Raw genomic sequence first — 12,212 nt, 5'->3', positions numbered from 1 at the left:
ATATGGTGACCTGGTTTATCACCTGCTTTGATGCTTTCTACTGATTGTGATGATAATGGCTCTAATTCTATTGCATTTTGCCACTTTCAAGTGGTTGATTTGACTTTATCGATAATTATCTTTATATGGTTAATCTCAAAGTATCATGTTGTTGTGGCAGTCTTGGATAGAATCCAATTCAAAAATTAGTTTGTGAAATGTTTCCTCATGCATGTACACTGTATAATCTCTCTTCACCTGGACTATGTGATACTGGATTCACACCCTCCTTTATGCCTAGCGTGCAGGGCTTGGGACATGCACCCCATCCATCTCTGCGGTATGTCCGACTCTGATAATATTATGTGACATTGTCTTGCATAGAACTTAACCTTAGAAGCTGCCTTCAAGACCATGTCACATGAAGCAAAAGTCCTACATCACCTAGAGATAAGGGAATTGTGCAGTGTAAAAGCACAAGCATTCTCAACTCACAAACTTGCTTTTGGAGTTGAGTTATACCTAAGATTGTGTCACATAGTATCAAAGCTTAGGTTCAGAATGAAACCACTCATTTCTAACCTAATTTTGAAGGGAACAAAAAATAATTTATTTTCCTTTTCTTCCATTCCCTGACATGACCTATGAATAAGATGACAAGAACTAATGCATAAAACAATAATTACAGAGCAAAGAATTACATAGATTTAACCTGCAATTTCTAAAGCTTTTTTGCACTTTGTTTTTATTTTTGACAAGTAAATTCTACAGAGAACTTAGCAACACCAACCTCCCAAACACACTGTCATTTTGGATTGCTAACCATGCTGTCTCCCTACTTGAAGAAAGAAAAGCCTTTCATGTCTCTAGTTAAAAATAAATATATAAATAAAAGCAAACAACGGTAGGATTCGAATATCCCTCAGTTTGTATTAGGAATTTAAGAAACAACACAAGTTTTCCTTCCACAACCCCGAAGAAACTGTTCTTGGTGACTGGAGTGCTCTTTACCCATCTTAGAATGGAAAGTAATTAGTGTCTTCCCATAGTCTGTCGATTTATGTTTCTGGTAATGAATCAGGATAAACCACCTACATGACAGACATTAATCATTGGCTTAAACCAAAAATAGCATCAGCGGATAAAATAAAATCATCCGGAATGAATATATCAACAATAACTTGTCATGACTTCATAATAAATCCATTCAGCATAATAAATCCATACAGCACGAGACAACTGCTCTCTGCTGCCAGATACAAGTGAGACAGCGAGAAGAGAAAAAAAAAGACTGACAAAGCAAATTAGCAATGGAGCTAAGGAGACCATCCATGGCAAAACAAAATCAATAGGTAGAATCAGTCAGTATGAGCTCAGCTTATGCAAACATCACCTCTCAAATTTTTAACATACAACCATGAAGCAGGGACATGAATACAGAATACATATATGAGATACGAGTATGACATTACAAAACTTTAAAAACTAGTACCATGCTTGACCATAATTTCTAAACATGCATATTATGTGGCTGAAGCACTCTTCCGGTTTGTCCAGCCGTTTGGGAGTATACATGCTAAAAGTTCAGAAGTATATTCATTAAGTTCTCCAACATATTTTCATAGTGCACATATTCAGGACAAGTACCAAGCTTGATCATATTTTATACCAATAAAGTCATTTTCTAAGGCATTATAAAAGAAAAATGTAAAATTAAAGATAAAAAATCCACCATTTAACAAATCATAAAGAAAAAGATAAATGCACAAAGTGGTATGTGTGCAGCTATTCAAATAGTTGCCATGCTTCAGCTGGTGTCTTGCAATGAATCATTCATGAACAGAATCATTTCCTTGAATAAAATTTTAGCAATCTAATTATGAAATAATGAAAGTATTTCTTTTGTTAACGGCATCAGGATGACAAAAATATTTCTATTTTCTTTTCCTTTTTTAGTTTGACCAAATTCTGAAATTCATATCTTACAGTTCAAGAAACTTAAGTTGTTAAAGAGAGAAGCAACTTAATTGTCTATATCCTCAACATACCCCCTCACGTGTGGTCAAGCTCTCCTTCATAAGCGGACTAAACAGGTGCAAGTATTTTAATTATCAGGTAGGCGGTGATGTTCAACATAGGATCTATTACCTGCTCTGATACCATATTGAATTGTTAGTTACTCATCTAAAAGCTTAAGCTGTTAGAGAGAAAGGCAAGTTGATAATTTATATCCTATTCACCCAAAAAAATACACAAAGCCCTTTTTAACATATATTACTGTTACAGGAGATGGATGAAAATCCTCAAGGACCAACTTGTTCACAAGTAAAAACGAGCAAGTACTCCAGAACTAATGATTTGGAATTTCAGAAATAAAATGATTTCCATACCATCTTAAACTAATTTCTGCTATCATCCAGGAAATATATATATATATATATATATGAAAATATGTAAGAAAAATACACGAGGATCACGGTAAGAGCTTACAGAACTCAAGACAAGTGTTCTTGTTCATGCTCGGCCGGATCTTGATTTCTATTGTGTTTGTTTGCTGAAATATCAATGCCTTGGAGAGAGAGATCCTGACACAGTAAATTCACATCCTTGAAATGTAGACCAATGATGCCAGCATCCATTGCTGCCTCGACGTTTCTCAACCTGATATGGGTAACCAACCGTACAAATGAGTAGGTAATCATTAAGCAATGTCCTCTGTCTGTCCCTTCCCCCAGTTGTATTTTTATTGTTATGTGCATCCAAATTATCCGCATATACTTATTTATTCTAAACAATGAAAAGAAACAACAACCAACCATTAGGAAATAGTTCACACTATCTGCTTTTTAAGTTACAATTAGATTTCAGGCATTTGTACAAATTTAGCAGAGCCTCCGTCAAAATCCATCTTACTAGTGCTGTCCTACATCACTTAATATAGTAGTTTACCAGAAGCAGTACTTATTGGGGGTGTTTTTTTTGGCTTTTTTGGCTAAAATGGCACTAAAAGATAAAATAGGCTAAAATAGCCAATAAGACAAAATGTCATATCAAATCCATAATCATTTCACTTTTTCTCTCACAAACATTACATTTAACTACAAAAAAATCCAACTATCTTCCCAAACACAAAAATTTTAGCCTTCTAAAATAGCTAAAAACTAAAATAACTTACTAAAATAGCAACTTCCCAAACACCCACATTGTCATAATTTCCAAGGAACTTTTTGTAGCATTTCAAGGTGCTCTTATTTTTGTCAAATCAAGCACAATGATAAATGAGCTGGTATACTATCTAAAAAAGAGGGTCGGGTTCCAGTTTCGTTCACTAGCAGTCCCAAAAAATAATAATAATAATAATAATAACAAAAATGCTAGAGATCCCTAATTTACACATTAAATTACCAACTACTTACAACAAGGTGTGGGTCCCATAACTACATGGTTGTGGGGTCCACATCTCATCATGCGTAGTTGGTAATTTAGTTTGTACTTTATTTGGGGTCTCTAGGAGAACCCTAATAATAAAGTTGTCATTTCAATACACAAATTTTGGCTTCCAAGTTTAGAGGGTTACAACAGAAATTTAAGCACCAAACCTCTAGTCTCTAGTTGTTTTAGTACAAAGGCCATGTATAGCTTATTTTTGTCAAATATAATAGAGCTTACAGAAAAATAATGTCTAAACTGAAGAGAACTTGATATTTATTATCTGTTTCCACCCCTTGCTCTCAGTGTACTGCACTACCTTTATTGATCTCCCATTACGTACACCATCCACCCCACCCCCGGTAGGCCAGAAAAAGCAAACAAAAAATCTTCTAACTTATGTCTTCTTGGTACTCAAGAGGCTTAGAAGATTGTATAGCATCCCATCTCCCCCGTATCTTTGCTTCTACCATTTTCTTTTCTGAATATGTTTATGTATACATGTGTCTGTGTATACAATTTTTTAATGGGCCTGAAGTTTTTGTGTGCTACATTTTTTAGCAAATGTTAGCCAAAGGATGAGTTACATTAGTGTGGCAAAAATGCAGATTTGTGCTAGTGCCAAGAGAGACAAAGGGTTAAAGCAATGTCTACTCATCGTATTCTTTCTTGTTTGGGACCTAGTTTGGTGCTTTGTCTTGAACTCTATTACTTCAGATTCAGACAAGGTTTGGAAAAAACTTAAGAGGAGCAAATTGTGTATGTTGAAACAATATGTTAGCATTGACTAATTTGCGACCATTTGTCAAGCCAAGACACGCCCTGGTCAATATCTTCACAAGCATATTCTGTTTGAACCCAAAATTTCATGTTAGGAAAGAAAGTTGGGAAAAATGAAAATACCCCACGTCTAGTCTATTCCAACAATGCTATCCTCCCTACATGATCACAGATCAAAATGCCAATGCCTTAAACCAGGCAAAATTGGCATACAGATTAGGAAAGCTGTATTTACAGACTGCTGTCCAGAGGATAGAATCATTGAATATGAGTCAACTGCTTCAGTACAAGTTAAATGACTCCCTTTCTTTCCTTTTTTTCTTTTTTCACTAGCAAAAATCTATATAGTTTCTTTTACAACTGAGAAACATATGGAAAACAAAAGAATAACCTGTCATCAATGAAGATACAGCTTGCTGGCTCAACATCAAGATGCCTCAGAACTTCCAAGTAAAAATCAGGCTCGGGCTTCCTTTTCCCTGCATTTAGGGGAGAAGTTACCAACTACAGTTATTGTAATCATGCTTAATACAGAAAACCACGACACCAATATCTTATTAGTAAGAGTCTAGTTCTCGGGGTCTTAAAATGCAAGTGTTTGCACTAGAACATTTTTCCATTAAAAAAAAAAAGAAAAGAAAAGAAATTGATGTATGGAACACCCAAAAGCAAAAGGAAAATAAAAATGGACAACTTGCATTGATCACCAAAGTGGAGACTTCTAGTCACTGTGCCTACACATTTAAAAATGTATTGAACTAGATTGCCATGAGAAAATGTTATTTATATTACTTTCACCAAGATGAGTTCTCTTAGCTACTGAATTTGCAAGGACTCCTACTTTTTAGAGGATAGTAAGGACTCCTAATACTGAATTGACGGTAATACACACACAAAATCTAAACGAGGTCAAACCATGACAATACCAGTAATACATGAACAGAAGGACCAAGATAAATAGCTTGAGAGTTTCAACTTGTCCTCAATCATTTCATACCTACAAAGTAAAAATTTCCAGATAATAAATAGTAATGAGCAATCAATTGATTCATTTTGCTTTAGAATTGGTAATTACTCGTACCAGATTGGATAATTTGTGAAAGCATGCATTTCATAGTTGTTTTGTTTCAAAGCATGAAGTAATCCGTCAACACCTTCTATGTAGGCGTATCCTCTTCTCATACAATTTTTAAGCCCTGCAGTTTAGATGACATTAATAACAGTTGCGAAGAAAGAACCAATGCACAGATAGTTTTACAGCATTCTTTAGGAGCAGAAATACAAATCACAAAAATAATGAAAGAATCATCAATCATTGTAAACAAATTTAAGAGTTGCCACTTGGACCAAGGCAGTCTCGTCGTGTGTTTTGAGCCAGAGGTGCAGCCAGAATTGGCAGGACCGATATTGGGTAATGGCCTTATATAATTTAAACATTTCCCTACAAACACACAAATATAGTGTGAACAAAATAATCAAATTCCTGCTATATCCAGCCTTATCCTGCCCCGTCAAAGAACCCTTTTAACGGGTATATAAGACACTCATTTATGAACTCCATTTTTATACAAAAGATCATATACAAGGAGGATATAGCATGCCCAGTTCAAAATCTAGGGAAAATATAGCAAAGTGCTGGACAGTTGTATACACACCCCACTAAATCACTGAACTTCTATTTGTCTGTTGAAAATGCCAAGTGGAGAACCCCAAATGTATGCATCATTATTCTTGTAAGTGAGTTCTGAGGGTAAACAAATGAGAAAAAAATAGTTTAAATACATAAACTAGGACAGCAGAATAATCACCAAGCCTGGTTATAAAGTTATTATATTTGTTACTACAACAACAACAATAATAATAATCCAAACAAATTTAACATTAGACCATAGACTGAATACAAAAGGAGAAAAGAAAAGGGAAGCATCATGGTGGAAGTTCAAATAACTTATACAATTGTCATTTCAAGATCGAATCCTGTGAAATAATCTCACATACCTTCCAAATCAAAAGGCCTTCCATCTTTAAAAAATTTTCTAGCAAGCTCCGTCTGTAAGAAAACAAAATTTAAGTTCCATTTAAATAAATACATATAAAACATAATTAAAAAGGAGCAGCAAACATAATTCAAAAAATTCAACCCTCCCAACTAAGCACTATAATGCAACCAATCAATATTCATTCATCAAACGGTGAGTACTTTCCTTGCACGATCCTTATATATATATATATATATTTGTCTTCCATAACCAATAAGAAAATTTTTATTAAAAAAAAAAAGAAAAAGAAATACATAAAAATGAAAACAAAATCTCCTAAAATTATTAGGCTTCCTATTGAAGCGTCTTGTGCCTAACTTGTCTTCATGCCTACTCTTCCTTGATCCACCACCTCTTATTTATGGGAGGGAGAGTCACGTGACCCGTAACCATAACCCATAACAAACTTTCTGGATATCCTGAAATCCTATTAGAATAAGCCAATTAATGTGTCAGGCATATCAATCAACTAGGATTTGCCTTGATTCCCAAGTCTTTGTACATAAGACCAATGGTGTCTCTCAATAAGGATGTGGCTTAAGGTGGTGCCACTCATGAGGGTGTCATGCCAATCAACAGATCTGTCACCAAGCCGCAAAACCCCGGAGCCTATGGTGCCTTGCTAAAGACTTCATCATACCTAAGTCCTACCTCTTAACTTACGTGCATGGAGATAGCCGATGCAACTCCCACATGTGTAAGCTCCACATGGTATAACTATTGTGGTAACTGATCAGGGGTTTGAACTTAAGACTTAGGTACATCACCTAAAATGCTATCAAATCTCCCAAGAACATTGCACAAACACGTGTTCAAAAAAGGCTGACACATTTATGTCCCTTGGCCAACATGTAAAGCACGTGTAATCGTCCATGTGTGCATGATACGTGAGAGGTGTAGATGATAACCACGTTTTACCCCCATATGCATGTATCTACTAAGTTTCAAAACATGTTGAAACTAAAACTATTGTGTGTGTGTGTGTGTGTGTGTGTGAGAGCGAGAGAGAGAGAGGTCACTATAGCGGTGTGACAGAAATTCACATGTGTAACGGCCATTTTGGTGCAACGTAACGGCTGTAGCGGTACCATAATGGCCGTAACGGTCCGTTACACACCGTTACATACTTTTACAATATTCTAAATAACTTCCATTCCAAAAATAAACAAAAAAAAGCTTACGAAAAAAGAACAAATACTCAAGTGATTCAAATCCAAAGAAAAAATCTTATATGAATTTTTTTCTCTATAATTTATTTTTTAATTTTTATTTCATTACATTAGCATTTAAAATAAAAAATATATAAACAGTGGTTGTATTTATTTTTATAATCATTTTATTTAATATTTAATTGTAAAAAATTTTATTTTGTTACTGTAATAGGTTGTCTAAAAAAATGTCTTTAAAAGAATAAATCAAATCAGTAGCTCAAAAATAATTTTTGTTTATGGCACTATTTTTATTTTTACAATCATGTCATTTAATACTTAATTGTAAATAATTTTATTTAGTTAGTTGTAAAGCGTTGTCTAAAAAAATGCCTACAAAATAATTTTTTCATAGTACAATTTTTATTTTTATAATCATTTCATTTAATAATTGTGAATATTTTTTATTTAATTAGTTCAGGTATTGGTCAAAGATAATTTGTAGACATTTAAAATCAATTATTTTTAAAGTCCTTAACTATTGAAATAAAATGTAAAAAACTCATTTTGTAGTGATTTAAAAATATGAAATATATTAGATCATACTTAAAAACTAAAAAATTGATCAAAATCAATTTAAAACCCTAATAAATGTGATTCTGAAGAAAAATTATGCATATTGGTAAGTTTTTTTTCAAATTGTACGTAACATTAAAAAAAAAAAAAATTCACAGTTTCGATTATCACAACCGTTACGCTATGCCCTTTACACCCCGCAACTACAACCACACTATTGGAATGTGTCCCATGTCGCCTGGAATTGCCCTATCTGTGCTAATTATAAGGCTCCAGTTTCCCTCTCTTTAAAATCCAGTTTTAAGAAGAAGAAGTGTGGATTGAGCTTTTCAATTTCGTATCAGAGTTTGGTTGGACCTATGACTGGTGTGCCGTTTGGTGATGTGTCCCATATCGCTTGGAGTTGCCTCATCTGTACTAGTTATAAGACTCCAGTTTCTCTCTGCTTAATACCTAGATTTTAAGGAGAAGTGTAGGTTAGGCTTTTCAATTCACTCCACTACAACTGCTATGGCGACCGCACCCGCTTTTCGAAACCTTGTGTGAGATTGATGTGAAGCAACTAAAATGAAGCTTCTTAAAGAAAATGGAAGTTTTCAATGGTAAGCCAAAACCTAATTGGCAACGTAACTTTAGGTCCAACTGTTCCTTAAATGATGTCTATGTTCAAAGAAGATGATTTAAACTGAAACATATTTTTGTTCACAATAATTTTCTATCAAGTAAATATGAAGCAAATATAATTTTCACACCATTTCTTTGTGTACCTCATTTATCAACCCCTTTTCAAACTCAATCCACGCAGTTGGATCCTTGCATTCTATTAGTTCCTTCAAAGACATTCTGTGCAGGACATCTCAATTGGATAATACATAAATGATATAAGAAAATAACTAATAACCAAGATAAATTTAAGAGCGTAATAGCAAGTGAAATATGAGCATTACAAACCAGAAGAAAAGGGGAAATAGTGATACCATCTTAAAAATTGATTGGCCAGATAGTTTTCTTGAGATAAGATCTTTTGTGTAGACCAACATCTACTAGTATTAAATTTAAAATATATGCCAAAGTAAGATCTTTGTCAATTTTGCACAATAGATTGTTTACAAGTCCAATTTCTTATACAACAAAATCAATTTTTTTTTCTTCAGAAGAGTACCTATTCCACTGGTAGAGAACATTTAAAATTCACCTCCCATTAATTAAGAAGGCTAAAGAGAAAATCTAAAAAAGAAAAAACACTATTAATGATCAACCAGCAAGAGTATCTCTATACCTACTCTCCTACTCTCTTTTTGCCACAACGTACTATCAGGTCACGTAAATTGATAACCACGTTATTATATCTTAACTGTAAGGACGCTTTGGATATTTTACTGATAGCATTTGAAAGGCAGGAGAAACTCTCTGTCTCCGTGTAAATCCATTTCTCAAATTCTTCCTGTCTTTTCACGATTTACTTGTTTAAATGTGGGTAATGGGAAGAGAATTTGATTTGGAAGAACATATGGAAGGGTTTCATTTCATTTGATCTTTTGTTTCCTCGTTTGTATTGATTATCTTGCTCTCATATTGTCTCTATTGCTTCTATGGCTCTAGGTCTCATATGGCTCCGATTTCTTGAAATTTTAATTTCTTCAGGTACCTTAATTTGTTGTTTATTTTTAATGACAATTCCTCGAGATCTAGATGTTTAGATAGAAGGTTGTGGTCTACTCATTCTTTAAGATTATTTTCTAGTAAGGCATTTTTTGTTAAGATTATTGATAATCCACATGTTTCGCTTTATGAGCCACGGATGTGATGTGGAGTGCTATAGAACTTCTTAAACTAAAAGTATTTGTATGGTCTATGTCTCGCAATAAATTCAATACTAATGTTATGTTTCATAGAATTAGAATTAATCATGGTTTACCTCCTTGGTGGTGTATTATGTGCAAAGGGAACAAGGACAGAATTGACCATTTATTTTTAACATTGTCAAATAGCTTTAACTTTATGGTACAAACTATTTCAGCTGGAGAGGTTCATTGGTAGCTCTATCCACATGTTTTTAATATACTCTTGATTGATTAAAAGGGTTTTGGTCAAGAAGGCCCGAGTGTTTTGGGATTGTGTGATTTGTGTTGTTTTTTAGGTGATTTGGTTGGAGAGAAATGCGAGAATTTTCAAAAATAAGTTTGAACACTTGGATGCTTTCTGGGTTTCAAATTTCATCCCCTTTCAAGAGGATCCCTTTGTTTGTATATTTCTAAAGATTTAAGGGTGGTGTGTAAGTAAGTCTGTAGTTTTGGTTCTCAATAATGTTTTTTCTTTGTTGCTGATCAAATAAATAAAATCTATAAGGGAACATTTGTGTGAAAACAATTTTCAGAAATTCATAAACAATTTAAAAATATTTCCCAAAATGTGGGTTGTCCCCCCCCCCCCCCCCCCAAAAAAAAAAAAAGTCTGAAAACAGTTTTCAAAAATAATTCACCAAGCAAGTTTTTTTTACCTTTCAAAACATAAAAATTGAAAACAGAAAATGAAAATACAACTAAATAGACATCAGAATGCAAAATTGAGGAAGAAACCAACAAAAAGTAACGAATAATAAGGGGATATAGGGTAAAAGAATTGGAATGAAATAAAGAATGAAATCGATGGGATGAGTGGAGTTACCTGAAGAAGGCAGGAACGTCATGGTAAAAAGGGTCGCGAACGATGGTGTCCATTACATCGAACAGCAACACTGGTAGCTTTCTAGTCCTGTTTTTGTTGAAATTATTGAGTGCCATTTTTGCAGAAGATGAAGATGAAGATGAAGAAGAAGATGATGATGAAGGTTTGAGAGATAAACTAAATATGGCCGCTGCTGGTCTGCACTGAACCATCATCATCTCATCCTTCTGTTTCTTCCTCACCTGTATTTGTAATGCTCACAGATATGTCTTTCTACAAAATAATATACTAATAATAATAAATATTAGTAAATAAATTTTTAAATATTATCCCTTAATATACTAATAATAATAAATATTAGTGAATAAATTTTTAAATATTATCCCTAAATTATTGGAGAAGTTGGCCTATTTTGAAAAGAATAAAGGTTGAGACCCCTTTGGGGGTCACTCCCTTGACCCCTTCAGTTTTGATTGGTCAACTTTTCTTTTTTTTTTTTCTTCTCACTCAATCCCCAACCTCCATGTGTGTGAGGGGGTTGTGGGGTGGGTGTTTTAAAGGGGTCTAATGCCCTTTTGAAAACGGAGCTGCTAGGTAGCTCGACAAACTCGTTGCCCCGAATGGCTCGATTGTTGGAAACGACTCCGTTTTGACATTTGTTTTTTTCTACTTTTTCCCTCCTCTTTGCTTCCTTTTCTTCCATTCCCTTGGGCAATCTGAAAAATTAGAGGAAGAAGGAAAAATTGGGGTTGTATGAAGGAGAAGAGTCCAAAAAAATCAAACAGCCCCAAAAATTAATCTGAGAAAAAAAAAATCAAAATCAAAACCCAAAATTAAAATCAAAATCAAAACCCAAAATCAAAATCAAAATCAAAACCAATTTCAGCAAAAAAAAAAAAAAAAAAAAAAAACTGCCCCAATTTTAGCACAAAACAGCCCCAATTTCAGCGAAAAAACAAAAGGAAGAAGAGGAAGAAAATAGCCCCAATTTCAGCAAAAAAAATTCCCAATTTCAGCACCAAAACAACACTAAAACAGTCGCAAATTGAGCAAAACCCATGTCCAAAACCCACAAAAGCCATCAAAATAGAAACATAATCTACTTATTATTATTTTTATCACCCTTTGGAGCACCATGTCTCTACGCGTTCACACAAATGGATGTTTCACAGAGAGATGAAGGATGAAAGGATACAAGACGAACCAAATCGCAACTTTCCATTCGGTCGGCGAAGTCATCTCCGGCGTCCTCTCTTCTTCCTCCTCCTCCTCCTCCTCCTCCTTCTCCATTTCTCTCTGTTTGTTTGGGTTTGGAGTGGAAGGGAAAGAAAGAAAGCAAGAAAGGAAAGGAAAGGAAAGGAAAGGGCAAAAAAACATCAAACGACGTCGTTTCCGAAATCGAGCCATTCGGGGCAAATAAGTTTCGAGCTACAAAACAATTTCCTTTTGAAAATAAGGCTGTGATTGAGGCCTCGAAAATGAGGCTCGAAATTGCCTCGAATGCATTTTTTTTTTTTTCTGGGTTAATACATTGCAGAAAAAAATAAATAATAATAATAATAATAATAACAAGCAAAGCATCAACCCAGCAAAA

The 12,212-nt window shown here is 34.2% G+C and overlaps 1 protein-coding gene across 1 annotated transcript; it reads right to left on the bottom strand.

Annotated features, from left to right (window-relative positions):
• Window positions 1-661: 661 nt before the first annotated feature.
• FHY1 (Haloacid dehalogenase-like hydrolase (HAD) superfamily protein) lies at window positions 662-10,927 on the bottom strand. Its single transcript, XM_028200494.2, has 8 exons — window positions 10,619-10,927; window positions 8,719-8,794; window positions 6,187-6,238; window positions 5,270-5,384; window positions 5,115-5,185; window positions 4,580-4,667; window positions 2,470-2,640; window positions 662-1,070 (listed from the first exon to the last, which is right to left on the bottom strand). Exons 1-7 carry the CDS (start codon window positions 10,834-10,836, stop codon window positions 2,475-2,477), a joined length of 786 nt encoding a protein of 261 aa, XP_028056295.2. The 5' UTR covers window positions 10,837-10,927; the 3' UTR covers window positions 662-1,070; window positions 2,470-2,474.
• Window positions 10,928-12,212: the final 1,285 nt, after the last annotated feature.

Source organism: Camellia sinensis, chromosome 8 (assembly GCF_055761805.1).
Source record: "Camellia sinensis isolate YWXY chromosome 8, ASM5576180v1, whole genome shotgun sequence".
Classification (NCBI taxonomy): Eukaryota; Viridiplantae; Streptophyta; class Magnoliopsida; order Ericales; family Theaceae; genus Camellia; species Camellia sinensis.
This window is presented reverse-complemented; position numbering and strand designations above follow the sequence as displayed.

Coding starts and splice junctions, on each gene's coding strand:
- FHY1 (XM_028200494.2), bottom strand. CDS start 10,836: ATGATGATGGTTCAGTGCAGACCAGCAGCGGCCATATTTAGTTTATCT. Junction 4,668..5,114: donor CTTCTGTTCATGTATTACTG/GTATTGTCATGG, acceptor CCCTAAATGCAG/GGAAAAGGAAGCCCGAGCCT. Junction 2,641..4,579: donor TGTATCTTCATTGATGACAG/GTTATTCTTTTG, acceptor TACCCATATCAG/GTTGAGAAACGTCGAGGCAG.